This window comes from Gossypium hirsutum, chromosome A05 (genome assembly GCF_007990345.1).
Source record: "Gossypium hirsutum isolate 1008001.06 chromosome A05, Gossypium_hirsutum_v2.1, whole genome shotgun sequence".
NCBI lineage: Eukaryota > Viridiplantae > Streptophyta > Magnoliopsida > Malvales > Malvaceae > Gossypium > Gossypium hirsutum.
This window is the reverse complement of record NC_053428.1, coordinates 82621994-82638516: the sequence shown is the minus strand read 5'-3', so window position 1 is coordinate 82638516 and position 16523 is coordinate 82621994. Positions and strand designations below refer to the sequence as shown.

At 33.7% G+C, this 16523-nt stretch overlaps 1 protein-coding gene across 1 annotated transcript; it reads left to right on the top strand.

Moving 5' to 3' along the window:
* Window positions 1-13278: 13278 nt before the first annotated feature.
* Window positions 13279-13761, top strand: LOC107947877 (zinc finger protein KNUCKLES). Its single transcript, XM_016882383.1, has one exon. It carries the CDS (start codon window positions 13279-13281, stop codon window positions 13759-13761), a length of 483 nt encoding a protein of 160 aa, XP_016737872.1.
* The last annotated feature ends 2762 nt before the right edge of the window (window positions 13762-16523 follow it).

Below are 16523 nucleotides of genomic sequence, written 5' to 3'. Positions count from 1 at the left end.
AATAGTTTATTATTTGTAAAGAAGTCCATGTGTCAGTAGTTAAGCAAACTCTAGAACAAGAACTTCTCAAAAGTTGTTTTATCTTGATCCTTTCATCTAAATACAATTGATAAACATCCCTAGTCATAGTAGTTTGTGAAGGAATATGAAACCTATGACATGTCACGAACATAAATTTCTTAAAGCCTTGACTCTCAACAAACTTGAAAGGTAATTCATCAATCACAATCATTTGTGCTAATATTTTCCTACATGCTTCTTGATCAAATCTCCAAGTTGAAAGATGCTTTTATCCATGTCTAATAACTTCTTGTTGATTAATTCATCGTTCGCACAAGTAGATTAACTAGACAAACTTTAAAAGTTGGGCTTAAGAAAAATCATGGTGTGGAATAATAAACTAAATTAATATACTTGATAATAAGAAAATTTTAGAAAAATAATAATAATACCTAATGATGAACAATTTTTTTATTAAAAAGAGGACTAATGCTTGAGTAGAAGTAAATGATCCATAACTCTTCAATCAATGTTTAATTTTCATCCATTGCATTAACCATTCATTTTCTTTTTATTTTAAGGAACCTTTCTTTTTTTCTTTTTTTTTTTGAAGTAGAAGTAACCATTCATTGTCTTTATTTATATTTCATGTTCATGCATTGCTCGTAAATTTTACATTTATCATTTTTAACATTTTATCAATATTTTATTTCTATCCATGACCTTTATTAATACATTTCATCAATTTAATTTTGTTTGAAAAAACAAACATTTTTATTTGAATTATTTTTTATGTGAAATATGGAAAACTTGATATTAATAATATGAAAATGATGAAAATTGTACTAAAAAAAAGAAGTAAAATTTATTTTTAAAATAATAAAATAATTTTCTAAAACAATATTCTTTCAAAAATAACAAAAAATAACATTTAGTGTAGTCTGTAGATGCTCTCTATATAACATATCTTTGGAGCAAATAACCCAACCTTAAATGCTCAAAGAATAAGTGGCTGAAGAAACCCAAACTTCAAAAACTCTTAAATAGTACCTATCATGGCAAAACTTAATTCAACAAGCACCTGATGCAAAACAGAAGGGTGGGCAATGGAGTAGAATCCTTGAGCATGGCCTTGTCGAAATAAGAACAATAGCATTGACTAGTAAAAAAAAAATGAATCAAGCACTCTCATAATCCAGCAGTTCCCAAAACCAGCAGTTTTCCATAAACCATCCCGTTTGCTATTTTTTCTTCTCCCCAAAGCTTATCTCATCTTCTACTGTCAATTTGGTTCACTCATTCTCCGTCCCCATAATCCATCATTAACAACCATCGCCCACCGGCACACTTCCACTCTTGTAACTCTCCTTTTTATTTTTTAGGAAATAATAGAGTAACCCAGGAGATATGTTCTTCTTAAGCAGACTTACAAACTTGACAACAACTACAAGCATGAAAGGAAAAGCCTACCTCAACTCGCCGATGATGGTGACCTGGTAGACGCCGGAGGTGTGACTGGTAGACGCTAGACGGTTCACGAAGGTGACTGGTAGTGGCAATAGAGAGATTTTGGGAGATTTCAATTAGGGATTTTGAATTTTGAGGGTTAGGGTCTTAGTTAGGGATTTTTTTATTTCTATCGTGTGTTTTAGGTTTAGACTTTTAGTTTTAGTTTTAGGATTTTTATTGTTATTTATTAAATTATTTGTAATTTTTATGATTAGGTTGGGTTCGATTGGGTTAGGTTGGGTACTTGGGTTTACATATATTAGATTGAGTTTATATTGGGTTTATAATATATTGGTTTTGAGTGGATTGTGGGCTATTTATATATTATAATTTTATTTATTAATTTTTTCGGTTAAACGGAAAAGTTTGGTTAACCGATCGGTTTCAAACCGAATTAACTATTAACCAAAAATCCAAAAAATTATTAATTGACCGCTAATCAAATTAATTTGGTTAACCGACCGATTAACCGAATTCAGTCGATTAAACGAATTTTTTCAATTTTACTCGAATTTTGCACACCCCAATTTTGAAAAGGGGTATTTATAAAGGGAGCTAGCTTGGCATGGGTCTCAACCATTGAGTTTTCTAATCAAGTGCAGGTGGTAGAGTGGCAGATGTTATCTAAGTGGTTCTGTTGGAATCAACTTGAAGGGACTAAATAAGGCTTTTGTTAGTTCAAGGGCATGATGGATTGATTGGTGGTGTTAGGAACTCTTTCTGATATATCCTTTGAGTATTGTGTGGATTTGTCTTGATTGGAAGTTTAGGCAAGACATTATCCTAGCGAAGTTGTATGACCTAGATTTGTTAAGTATTTGAACGGCTAAGTAACTAACCTCTTCAACTGCATATCTATCAAATATTGATTTGGATCAGTGTCAAGTTTTGATAATGTGGTGTTATCCAAATTCACCCTAAATCTACAACTTTTTTAATTCTATAAGGCAATAGTGTAAAGATAAATCTTGAGACTTGTACATGCATTGCATATAAATGGATCAGAGGGGAATGCCATTATAAACGACATCCATATCTATGACCACATTTGAACGAGGGTGCAACATCGTTTAATCACTTTGTTTTTTGATTAGTCATATTGTTAAGAGTCTAGTGTCATGGGCTGCGGATCAAAGCTTGTGACGAATGAAAAAGAGTGTCCCATGGAGGTCAATTGATTAAATAGGGCTCATTTTACCGACTTGAACTGGCACGATTCGTAGAACATGCAGAGAAACCCGTCTACTTGAAGCCTTGGTGGCCCAATAAAGCACTTAAGAAAAATTAGGGCTACCTTGGTAAAAATGAAAAGTAATCTTAAAAGATATGTAATTTGATAAGATTTGATTTTGTAATATTAAATGGTTGAGTCAATCCCTTAAGAATATCAATTGTAGATAAGCTATAATCTTGACCATCGATGTAACTTAATCTGTACCGTTGGTTTTAGGGAACTTAACTATAAATAAAGGTATTCTCCCTCATTTGTAATCACTCAATTATAATCATTCATAGTAATTAAATACTATTAAACGCGTTCACTCAAACACTTGGCATGCTTTTGCTTTATTGTGGCTTTTCTATCCTTTCATTGCTCTTTCATTTTGAGTTACTTCCACTTTAGCTTTGGTGCCTGGAGAGAATTTCTATTGAGAATCCTTAGTTTGCGAAAGTTAGGTTGACTCAGGTAGATTTGAACCTAAGAAATGGCCATAGGCTACATGGATTGCGAGACGAAAGTTCTAGCCCTATGACAATTGGTATCCGAACTAAGGTTTCAAAGCTGTTGATCGAGATGATGAAAAGAGTAGACAAACAAATTGAGCTTATAGAGACCTACGAGAGGTTCAGGAAAACTAGTCAATCGAGGGACATGCTGCTGGCTATGGAAAATTGAGTTGTCATTCTCGAGGAATCCATGAGGAATATGAGGGAAACACTCAAGGTAGTCAAGGGATGCACTGTAGAGTTGAACTCAATGGAAGAGCAACTTAGGGAAAACGTGTTGGAGTCTTTTGGTTCCAATGTGGAAGAGATGCAAGGGATGCTCAATTTCTTATGAATAAGTTGATAGTGAGGGATAATACTTTCAAGATCATGGTGATGGCTTTGAAGGAGGAAACAATAGCCACGGTGAGAGCTTTGAGCATAATAATTGAGGAGCTCGAGGGAAAGCTTGTTGTGTGTTGAGGCACCCTGGGTAAAGGAGTATTGGGTGCAACACTGAACCACGATATAAATGTCCCTAAACCGAATAATTTTAAGGGGACAAGGTTCATAAGGGAAATAGGAAACTTTTTGTGGAAGATGGAGCAATACTTTTGTGCCATGGGCATCAATGATGATAATGCTAAGGTAATTATTGTTTCTTGATATTTTACTGATTGTACAATTTTATGGTGAAAGTGTAGGTCCACAGATGAAAGGCTTGGTTAGGCCATAATTGGGACTTGGAAGAAGTTCCAAAAGAGTTCAATAATTAATTTTACCTCCAATATGATGAAAATGATGCTCGATCTAAGTTGCATTGATTTCGTAATAAGGCACAATTTGAGAATATATGAAGGAGTTCAGTGAACTGATGCTTCAAGTCACTGATCTGAGCGAGAAAGAAGTATTCTTCTAATTCATGGATGGGTTGAAGACGTGGGTGAAATAGGATTGGAACTTCAAGGGGTCCAAGAATTGTACAAAGCTATGATTATGGCAGAGTCCTTAATCGAGCTTGTTTTGAAGAAAGACAAGTTCAAGTCTTCCAATCCTAAGAAGAAGGGTCTAATGCCCTCAACTTGTCCTGATTCACAGGGTTCAGACTTGGGTGTTACTACACTTTTCACTCAATTTCTTAACAACTTTCTTATACACTTGACTCAAAATAAATTTCTTATCATTTTATCAAAAATCTCATTTATTAAATAAACCAAGAAATGTATTTAAAAATAATACCTCATATCTATAATAACTTATTACAATATATATAGTTTTAAATGAATAGACTAATAGGGCGTAAGCCTACAATATGCCACTATCTAAAGATGTCCACTGTATGCATAATATCCTCATTCATCGCTCTCTTGGCGTACTCCTAGCTTGTCCCTCCTAGTGAAAATCATTTCTACAACATAAACATAACACTTATAAGTCACATGAACTTAATAAGTTTGAAATATACTATACCTTTAAACCTTTCACGCTGAACTCTTCATCCTGATATTTAGATTACCTAATTTGTCTTTGACAGATACCTTACATCTTTAGACAGACACACAAACACACACACACATATATATACCTATGTGATACTTACCATCCTTAATGAATCATCATTAACTTAACTCATTGGCTGACTTCAGATCTTACCAAACAGTTCTACATCTCCTTCTCTATTCAGATAACTTGCATCATTATTCTAAATTAGATTACCTAATCTATTTTTGGCAGACACCTTACATCTTCGGATAGACACACAAACATACACACACACACACACACACATATATACCTATGTGCTACTTACCATCCTTAATGAATCATCATTAACTTAACTCATTGACTGACTTCAGATCTTACCAAACAGTTCTACATCTTCTTCTCTATTCAGATAACTTGCATTGATATTCTAAAATAATTGTTCGAAGACATAGTTTACTGGTAGATTCCCACGCAAAATTGAATACCATCAGTTTACCAACTCAAATCATTCTCTAATTCAAACTCAATACATGCTTATACTGATAATGGATTATCTAGATTGTTTAGAATGATTACTTACATCTTTGTTACAAAATACAAATCTACTCAATATGTTAAACAACTCAGATTCCATAAGATTCCAGAGTAAGACATAATATTATTCTCATATGGAAAATACCAAATACTCATATTTTAGCACTAAATATAATGTAAATGAACTTAAATAGACAATTTCTTATGTCTTTCATGACTATGAATACGCTAACATTCATATATTACCATGATAGGTACCCTTTATAAACATACATATACACATTTCTTTTTAAGAACTTCTCTTAAAGCTTATTCAATTATATCATAGATCTAATAAACCAAATTAGCTTTGGATGTATCATAACCTTATCATAGCAGCATCTATCACAGAACCATCAGAATTTATTAAGAACTTACCATATGGGCAGATAATTACATTCTACTATATAGACTTAGCAGAGTATGCCACAATGGTCAAACAGAATACACCACAAGGGAAATATATAGAATTCACGTGTTTGCTATCCCGACAGACTTTCACAGAAGGTGTCATGGGTTGCTCCCTCATTGACTTATACAAAAATTTTATGTATCGTGAATTGCCAGTTCGATCTACACATCATTAAAGGCTACACCATAAACATCCATATTGTCATATCTTGCCATGGGTCTCAGCCACATGGATTTACACATTTCCATGTACTGTGACTTGTCAGTCCAATCTTCATATACATCATGAGTGTTTTCATATCATACGATGCTATGGGTCTCAACCTTATGGTCTTACACTTGTTTTCATATCGTGGTTGCTAATCTAGTTAGCAATATAATTGCCCTACTAGAGGTATCATAGAGGGACATTTACACAACATTCACTTATCAAGATTCGTTCACACATCTAATTGATTCATACTACTTCTTAATCACCCTATACCTACATACTTACCCATCAACATTCTATTCTAATAGAACTTCATATATATAATCATAACACATAAATCATTTTTACTATACTTCTTATACTTACCAATTAGTAGAGATATCATCGTCATTTAAATATTGTTCTATTTGAATAGTACACATACAAGAGTCAGGATAGAGACTCACCTGATACTCACCCACTATAGATTAAAGTTTTAGACTCAAACATCCTTCTCGAACCAGCAACAACAATTGCTTCAAGAACATAGGATCACTACTAAAACTAATTCACATACAAATTACTATTATCCCAATCATTGACAACCCACATGCAAAGCCTTGTACTTAAAACTTATTGTTCATATACCTTTATAGATTTACCCTTTCAGAACTTAGCATGTAGAGTTGTAATACTTATTTGGAGATGGAATGACCACTGATTAAACCAAGAACCTTTACTTCCAATTTAATGAGAAAGAGATACAATAAGATTTAAGAAAAAGAATCAAAGAGTAATATTTTGGAGAAAAAGAATAACCTTTCTCAGAACCCTTCTCACTCATATATATATAACCCAACCTCGTCTAGTGGAACTCAAAAAGTGTCACTTAATTCAAAAATTTTCTTCCTTAATGGCCTACAAATTCTGAGAGAAACATAAATGAGAATTCTACATAATAGATATTAGACTAGTCAATCTAGTTGGTTCCTAACAAGGCCACTTTATAATCTAACCAACACAATACTAAGACAAACAGGGTGTGCTATACATTTGGCTATAATTCATACCATAAATACCATTTTTCTTAGTAAAATATTTCTCTGTTAATATCAGAATAGTTTGAAATAGAAACCTTCACTTACTTACACGACGATTACTATAAGTCTACACACATTCACCAAAGGAAATAATTGGGCAGATTACATTTCACCAAACAGATTATTTCACTACTACATGTCTGAATCTTGGATCTACCAGATTTGGGGTGTGACAACGAGAAATGGTAGGGAAGATGGAGAAGAATAAGTTGAGTATGACAACGAAAAATGGTGGCAATGAGAAACTATGAAATGGGAAGGGGAACCTAACAACCCGAAGGAAAAGAAGAGCAAGATAGGATGCTTTTATGTGGTGGTTTGCATATGGTAAGGGGTTGTCTGAAATGATCTATGTTTTTTGCTATCAAAGGGGATGATGAACAAGAAAAAATGCCCATGAAGCTTGGTTTGATCATGTGAGAGATTGAAGCCAAGAGGGGTAAAAAAAGGAAAAAAGCTTGTGAAATGCTTTTTATGTTGTGACACGTATAGGATGAGGGACTGTCAGAGTGATCAAAGTTGTCCTAATCACTAAAAAGGATGAAACAAAGTTAGAGAGTGAGACTTTAAATCTTGGATCAATGGTACTCAATTTTTCTAAAACGAGGAGGGATTGTAAGCAGAAAGGTTTGATGTTTATGGCCATCAACATCACAAGCCTAATGAGAAGTGCTCTTGTTGATACGAGGGCATTTGATCTATTCATATCGAAGAAGGTTATGGGTAAACTTGGTCTCTCAATTAGCAGATTGACTAAGAGGATCAAGAAGGTAAATTTTGAAGAGGTCCTAACTGTGAGAGTAGCACAAGGAGTAGAGCTACAAACCGACAAATGAAAAGGCAAGGAAGATTTTGAGGTAATTTATTTAGATGATAACGACTTCATGTTTGGTTTAAATTTTCTTGATCAGATTAATACTTTGTTGGTTCCTTTTTCGATTACATATATATCTTGGATACTCATCAATTACATCGTGATAAGAAAGGTGGAACTAAGGTACTATCGGTAATTCAGCTAGCCAAATGTGTTTATGGTAGAAAAAACATTGACTCGGTAGGTCAGAGTGATATAGGGTTCCTTTTGGAAATGCTAGAGGAGCGACGAAACGATATGAAACTTGTTGATTTATAAGTGAGGCTATAACCTTTGAGAGATGTGGGTTGTGCATTAGACTTTGGACGCAAAGTAGTAATGCAAATTGGCCTGTCAGATCGAGTAAATGCAACGAAAAAGGTACATCTCAAACACTTATCTAGTGTTTTTCATTATAACTTACCGTTGGTTTGGCCAAGACACAGGGGCCCTTTTAGAGTTCTGACCCGATTATTAGATTTAGGTATGGGGTGCCACAAATGAACCCATTCTGATTCACAAATTTTAAACTTAACTATGTTCAAGAAAGACTTTATTACTTATCAATAATTATTTTTACAACAGAAACCTTAAATTTAAATAAAAAGTTGGCTATCTCAAAATTTTAGATTTTAAAGAACTCCTTATATACAATGTATTTGACCCTTAAGCGAAGCATCTGAAGGTACCCCTTCTTATGTGCATGACACTTTACTGTTAATGATCCTTGATCCAATACGGTTTGGCTTGGTCCCTCATCGAGTTCTTTATCCTACGCATCCTGCAACTCATTGGTCAACACTTGAGTAAGTCCAATGAACTTGGTGAGTTCTTGTATTGCATTACACTAAAATATACCCCATATTGCAGGGGGCTTCAAATATAAAAGAACTAACATAATACTCTCTATTTCATTTTTACGACCCTGATTTACCTAGGATATCAGACTTCAGTTCAATGCTTGCCTGCCTTTATTGACAGAGTGATCGCTGGGCGATTTTTACTTGGTCGGCTTATGACCCTTTTGGCTACCTTTGGTAGGTTCTAACTGATTTATCATCCTTGTGGATTCCCACCATTCTTTTCTCAATTCTCCTTCTGTATTCTTTATTCTTCCAACTCTTTCCATGCTTAACTATTTTCGATTTCATCCTAGCTTATGAACACGCCATAATTTCGGTGCATACATTGATATTCTACCCATGAGGTCTATCTACTCAAGCCTACCAGAAAGGTCCACGCGCTTTGGCATTTTTATCTTGGTTTGTCTTTACTATTTTCACCCCACCCTCAGGTTGCAATGCTGTTTGGATTACTTCTTTGTATTTTACCTTAATTGTGGTATCTTACTTTTGAGGTGAAACATACCTATCTATTGTGGACCGCTTTGATATCAATCAACGTTAATATCTTTCTTGGCATTTGATTAATGACCGAAAAAGCACATTTTCGGCTCCATCTCAAAATTGACCACCTTAGTGACGACGAACCCTTCAATTGGAATGCCTATAATCAAGGCTACATCTTCCAACATGATCATCACTTCATTGCATGAGAAGTGGAAATTTAGTGTCTTCTGTCTCCACTTCTCCACCATGATATGGTCAACAGTGTTCACAACAGAATAGGATGTATTTCAGTGACCTTTAAAAATCCCGCTATTACTAGACAAGCCCTAAGTCGAGTGTCCTCTTTCCTTAACCTCGCACGCAGGCAAAGATATCTATCACTAAAAAAATTCTAAATTCAACATAAATACCCTAAAACTAAAATTAAATATAAAAAATAAAGTTAAAATACGCTACAAGTCCTTGTGCTCTTTGTAAATTCGGAATTTAGTTCCTATACTTTTAATTCTAGAAGTTTAGTTCATTTATTTTTTTAGATTTCAAAATTCAAGTTCAACTGTTAAAACTATTAAAATTATTGTTAAATTTACATTCATTACAATAATATTTCTTAGTTACATGAATGAGTATTTTTTTATTATTTCAAAATGTCACACCAACAAATTTAATAGTATTAATAATAGGACTTAAATTTTGAAATTTGTAAAGTAGAGGGACTAAATTCCTAGAACTAAACAGTACAAGAAATAAATTCTAAATTTGTGAAGAGTATAGAGACCTATGACATATTTTTAACCAAAAAATAATTACTCGAGTAGTAAATTATAAATTTTTTTATCAAAAAAGTTTTAAAAAAGTGCCATTTTGACAACTACTTGGACTATATGGTTCACTTCTCTCAATAGAGCCATTATATATCAATTTCGAGTTGAAAATCTAGAGGTTTTGAGGGTAATTTCCAGGCTTAAGAAGTCAACAATGATGGGAGTCAACTTGAGGTTTGGTTTGAGAAGTATTTATAAGCTCAATAAAAATTTCAATTGGCTATAAGTCATCGATGGTCAATGTCGATTTATATTTATTATAAGTAGGTGTAGATAAATTGTTAAAATGCATAAAACCTCTAACTCGACAACTGTGAAATTTATTATAGTTGGGTTTATTGTAAACTGTAACAAAATTATGACTATGAACTACACAAAAACTCGACATCAGATGTCAAATTTATTTTTAATATTTATTAAGGCTAAAGTTTACAACGAATTGAAAAAAAAATAATACATGCAAATTTGATAATAATTGATATCGAGTTCAACTCCATCAATACTCCTAATGATATCGAGGATCTTAATCAGTACATAATTAGGATTCTCTATTTGGACAATTAAAAAATTGTGCGACAAAATTTGTATGGAACTTAGAGTGTAACTAAATGGAGGCTGAGAGCCCCCTCCCTAAAAACAAAAAAAAAAAAAAAGAAGTTTTTTTGGTTCAATTATCCCTTATGCCTGTTGTAATTTAGAACTAAATAAATTGAGACTTGATTCTCATTTGTTTAAATACCTCATACGTTCTTGTCAATTTCAAATTTAGATAAATTAGGTTCTCTCCCAATTCTTAAATTTTAAATTTATGGCTTAACCTATTTTCTATGAATTCTAGTCATTGGAGACATATCTTTCGGGAAGGGAAAAAGTAAGCGAATGTTTTAGCTTATCTGGATAGTAATTTTTAGGGATGAGCAAAACTCGATTCGATTCAAAAAATCGAAAAAAATTAGAATTTCGAGTTAATCGAATATTCGAGTTTTGAATTCGATTCAAGTTGAATTTTACAATTCAATAATTCAAATAAAAAATTGGTATAAATACCCTTTTAGTTCCTGTCAATTTTGAAAATGAGTAAATTGGTCTGTCTCTCAACAAAAATTACAAAAAAAAGTTCTAAATAATTTTTAAAATTCAAAATATTTATAAAAATTCAAAAATTTATATTTTTAAAAAATTATAATAATTTAAAAAATTCTAAATAATATATAAATAAAGTTAAAATTTTAAAAATGTTCTAAAACAATAATTTTGAGGACCTAAATAAATTAATTAATTATTAAAGTTTATTATAGTAAAATATCTTATTTTTTATTATTTTGCTTTGAAAATTTTTTCAAATATATATAGTTTTAAATTTATATGCTCTAACATAGAATTGGTTATATTATAACAAGATTTTAATTTGACATGTCTATTTTTTTTAATTTAACTTGAACAATTTCACTCGATTTGATTAGACTCGAATTTCATTTCACTCGACTTGATTTGAAAAAAATACAAATCGAGATAGAATGATAAAATAAAACTCGTTAACTCAATTAATTTAAATTTTTTCGCTCAATTTGATTGAATGCTTGCCCCTAGTAATTTCCTGTCATCTTTGCCTATAGAGGCACTTTCTGTTTTTGATTTACTTTTATGTTTGTTTACATAGTTTTCTCCAAGATGATGTTCAGGGATTGTTATGTATCCAACCTTAAGTTAATATTTTAGAAATAAAATTGGGGGACTCTATGGGTTTGTTTGATTTCTTTTTGTTAAGGTTTTCTCAAATTGTTGTAGTTGAAGTTTGAGACGAGTCCAAATGGGTGTGGCAACAAAACAAACTAACAAATGGAATTAAAAACTAAAAGGATCAATAATCATCACTCAACTGACATCACTGTGCCATCATTAATTATCTAAAGTAACACACAACTCCAGCAACATCATAACCTTTTATCTTACTCACGAAGCTAGGCTACCCCTAAACCAACCCTTTTCAGGGAAACCCCAGTCCCCTTTTAACCCTACTTGGCCGGGGGGAGGGGGGGTACTTAATTTGGTGATGGATGAGGTTCAGTTTATCGGTCACTCAGCCTCTCTCATCAGTCATCATCACTACCCCTAAACCCGTATATTCTGAAAGTGTGTCATTAATAACTCACTCGAGGTTAAGGCCTAAGGCCATTAATAAAATCCCATAATTCAGGGAATCAATCCCTCTCTATCACGGTTTGATGATTGGGTAATTCCACCAATCGTATGTACCCTCGATACGTGTCCCCCACCTTTGCCTAATATGCTGAGCTGTTTACAGAAACTAACAAGAGAGAGCGCGGGAGTGCATTCAGTCACAGAACAGACAGTCGCCCCCTGACATGCATATAACAAGAGCTGGAGAGAGAGAGCGAGAGAGGGGCGCCTTGCTGTCCTTTATTCCCATTCTGCCCATATTCCCTTTTTTTTCTTTTCAAAAATGAAAAATGGGCATGGGAATGGGAATGGTACAGTGAGGTCAGGTACTATATACATATATTGTTTGTTTGTTGTTGTTATTGATTGGACAAAAGGATGAGGAATGAAGTGTGGCATTATAGCAGCTCCAACTGAAAGCCTGAAACATTAACTATATTGTATTATTGACTTGATTGAAAACCATAACATCTACTACGTATAAATCATATTAGTAGTAAAGGAAATGTGACCTACTAAATATTTTTAACAAAAGTATATGTTCTTTGTATTCGACCAATACTTTTATATATAGAATAATACCCAAAATATCTAAATAAGGATGGTTTTTTAACTAATGCTTAAATGTGAGAGAAGGAACACATTAGATTCTAGTTTATGGGGTGTTAGGCAATCAATCAATCAAGGATGAGAAAAAAAGCCAAAAACAAGTGATGTAAAAGGTTATATCCATCAACAAATATATCACACATCACATCTATTGAGTTCTAAATCTTTAACAATTATGGAATGAGTTGAGGACTTGAAACAGAACCATATAGTTAATTTCTAAGGCTTTAGAGATTGTGTATTGTATGCACACAATTCGCACTACTGAAAATGTATGTTTTGCATGCATCAAGAAATGATGAGGTAACCAGAGGGGTAAATTTGTCCTATAATTCAGTACCAATCATCAAATTCCTGCAAGCCTTTTACAGATGAATAGGAACAAAAAAAGTTAAAGCCCCGTATAAAACCTAAAACTCATGGATGGTATAACCTCCTCTTTCATCCTATTCTTCTGTTTTCTTTGAGATTTTTCTCAAAAACTTCAATGGCAGACCCCTCAATGTACAACTTCTTCAACCAGCCTTCTTCAGCTTCAAGACCCACCAAGAAACACCCCCAAAGACCTTCCCCATCTGCTCCTCCTAGGCTTTTCCAATGCCTTTACTGTCCCAGAAAGTTCTACACTTCACAAGCTCTTGGTGGCCACCAAAATGCCCACAAGCGTGAACGAGCCGCTTCTCGTAGGAAGTTCCCTACTGATCAGGATCAGACCCAACAATGCACCACCCTCCATCATCATCATCATCATCAGATTAGCCCAGCTTTCTCCACCTACCCTACTGAACCACCCATGGATCACCACCCGGCTGCACAACAAGGCCCATACCTCGACCAGTGGCTCCAGCCCTTCCAACCCCACCTCCCCCCTGCCGGCTTCGTTCCTCATCAGGGATTCAGTGCTGCTTCTTCTCCCACCAGTGATGCTTATGACTCTACAGTAGATGTTGACCTCACTCTCCGTTTATAAAGAGCTACTTTCTTGCTTTTTTTTTTTTATCTCTTAACAGGTGACACTGTTAGCTGTTGATTGATTTCTCATGATCGACCAGCTAGGCTAATTTAGTTGTAAGCCCCCGTGGTGAAACAAAAAAGGGGTTTTGAGGGTTGTTGCTTGTTAGGGTTAGAAGGGTTTTAAGAGTTCTAGCTCTATGGGGTGTTGAATTCAATGTTCAATGTTTTTTTGGTTTAAGTTTTGGTACTATTTTGCTAAATGGATATTTTAAATCATGTTTTCTTGAGTTTTAAGTTGTGATGTTGATATGTTTTAGTCCTCTTTTAATGGTAACTTAAACTTGCAGCACTTACATGTTAATTACTATCCCATGCAGCCATGCTTCATCATAATTGCCAGATCTTTCATTTCTGGATTCATCTGCTGGCTGTAGAGTTATTAGGACCCATCCAAAGTTCCAAACTCTTTGTCACGAGTTTGTAAATTATGTATATTTTTGCCATTAATTTCCATTTTCATTGCTAGCTCTATCCAGCAGGCTCTTACAATGAGACTGCTATGCCCCTCCTTATTTTCAACTGTACTACTTTTCATTTTAGGCTGGCATACATATATATCAATCACGATCATCATTGTTATGGAACGTCTTGATCGAACATGAAAATGGATGAGTTGGATAGTTTTTGCCACATTACTAGTATTTATTTTGATAGATTGAGAGATGGATCCGTAGATCAGTGATTTCAGTATAAGAGACAAATGTGGGATATGAAAACTTTAAACACAATTCATGCACATATAAAAATGTACGTATAGCCAAACTTGTTTATATTGGAAGTTGGTCAAATTATAATTTAAGCTACAATTGAAATTAACAACGATTGGGAAAATTTTGTTGGAATACACTGGTTATGGACTGACATACATGATCCATATTGATGGTGTACATAATTGGAGGTACATACATTTGGGGTGTTTATTAAAATCTGCACAGTTCATGGTACAAGTAATGAAATAAATTCCATACTAACATTACCCCTACATCATATACTATTTCATCCAATGCCTTTGAAATGATTTATTATATATGTTTCCATTAACTAATAATAATTTCTATATATAGGGATCGTTATCCCCTTTTTTTTTTTGCTTTCACTAGGTAGGCCATGCATCTCAGCCTCTGATGGAGCACTTTGGTTTCCACATTTTAGTTTGGTATCAATCACTTCTCTCATTCAATTAATAAACATAGAGTTTTATATTAGTTTTTTAAGTTTTAAAATATTTTTTAATTATATTTAATATTTAATATTTAATATATATTGTATTTAAAATTAAGCTTTAAATATGATTTATTATTAATGTATTATTACTTTAATTACAAAATTTAAATTATTAAACACCCAGGGTGAATTCAAGGGGCTGGCAGGGCCTAGTCCCCTAAAATGGAAAATTTTTCATTTAGACCTTTTAAAAATTTTAAAATTTTAAATTAGTAAAGGTAAAATTACACTTTGGCCCTCTTAAAAATAATAAATTTTTTATTTAATCCTTTTAACAATTATATTTTTACTATTGTAAAAATTACAATTTAATTTCACCCCCTAAAAAAATTTTCTAGCTTCGCCCCTGTAAACATCCTAAAATAACCCGTCAACACATTTTTTTGTATTTGCATTATTGATCCCTAATACTCTATTTTGAATTGTAATTTATTACTGGTACAATTTATAACCAAGCCAATTAATTATTATAATAATTATTATATTATTTATTATAATAATAGATAGTGAATATATTTATTATTTATAATTTCAACAATTCATTTCACATTAAACCATATTTGCTAAGTAGCTCTATCTTTGACAGAAGTCAAAGATTCAAATTTTTAAAAGTAATAAATTTCAAAATAGGATTAGGATGCATGACGTTGAATCTCTGTCCGATGTCCGGACTAGCGTAGGGGATGACTCTCTCACTGATTGTACTACCAAAAAGGTATGTTTCAAAGATGGAAGTGATGACTCTGTGACTAATATGTTGGTTGACTCGTCTCCGGCGAACGGAGTTTCATGGAAGGACAAACTCTTGCACGGGGCGACCTCAAACACCTTTGATGGGGACGCTAATTTGGATTTAGAGTTTGTCGATGGTGATATTCGTAGATCTAATCTTAACGGTATACCTGCCATTGACTTCTCGGAACGCATCAACAAAATTCTGATAAAAGGAATGGAACTCACTGTGGTGGTCAAGTTGCTTGGGCGCAACATAGGTTATGGGGCTCTACTTAATCGTATAACTAGCCTCTGGAAGCCTGCACAACCTTTTCGTCTAATGGATGTTGCAAACGGATACTACCTCGTTCGATTTCAGTGTAGGGTTGATTATGACGCGGTGCTGACCCAAGGCCCTTGGATAGTGTTTGGACACTATCTCACTGTTCAACCATGGACAGTGGATTTTGACCTATCAAGACCCTTTCCCTACAGTGTGCTTGCTTGGATCCGATTCCCCGGCTTATCGGGGTTCCTGTATCAAAAGAAGATCTTAGAGGAGATTGGTAGCTTGGTCGGAAGAGTTGTGAAATTTGACATCAAAACCAACAACCGCGAAAGAGGACAATTCGCCAGAATGGCTGTCTTTGTTGATTTAAGAAAACCCCTCACTTCCCAAATTCTTGTTAATGGACGACTGCAGCGTGTGGAATTCGAGGCTTTACTTGAGGTATGCTTCTCGTGTGGTAAATATAGACACCCTACAAATTTATGCCCTTC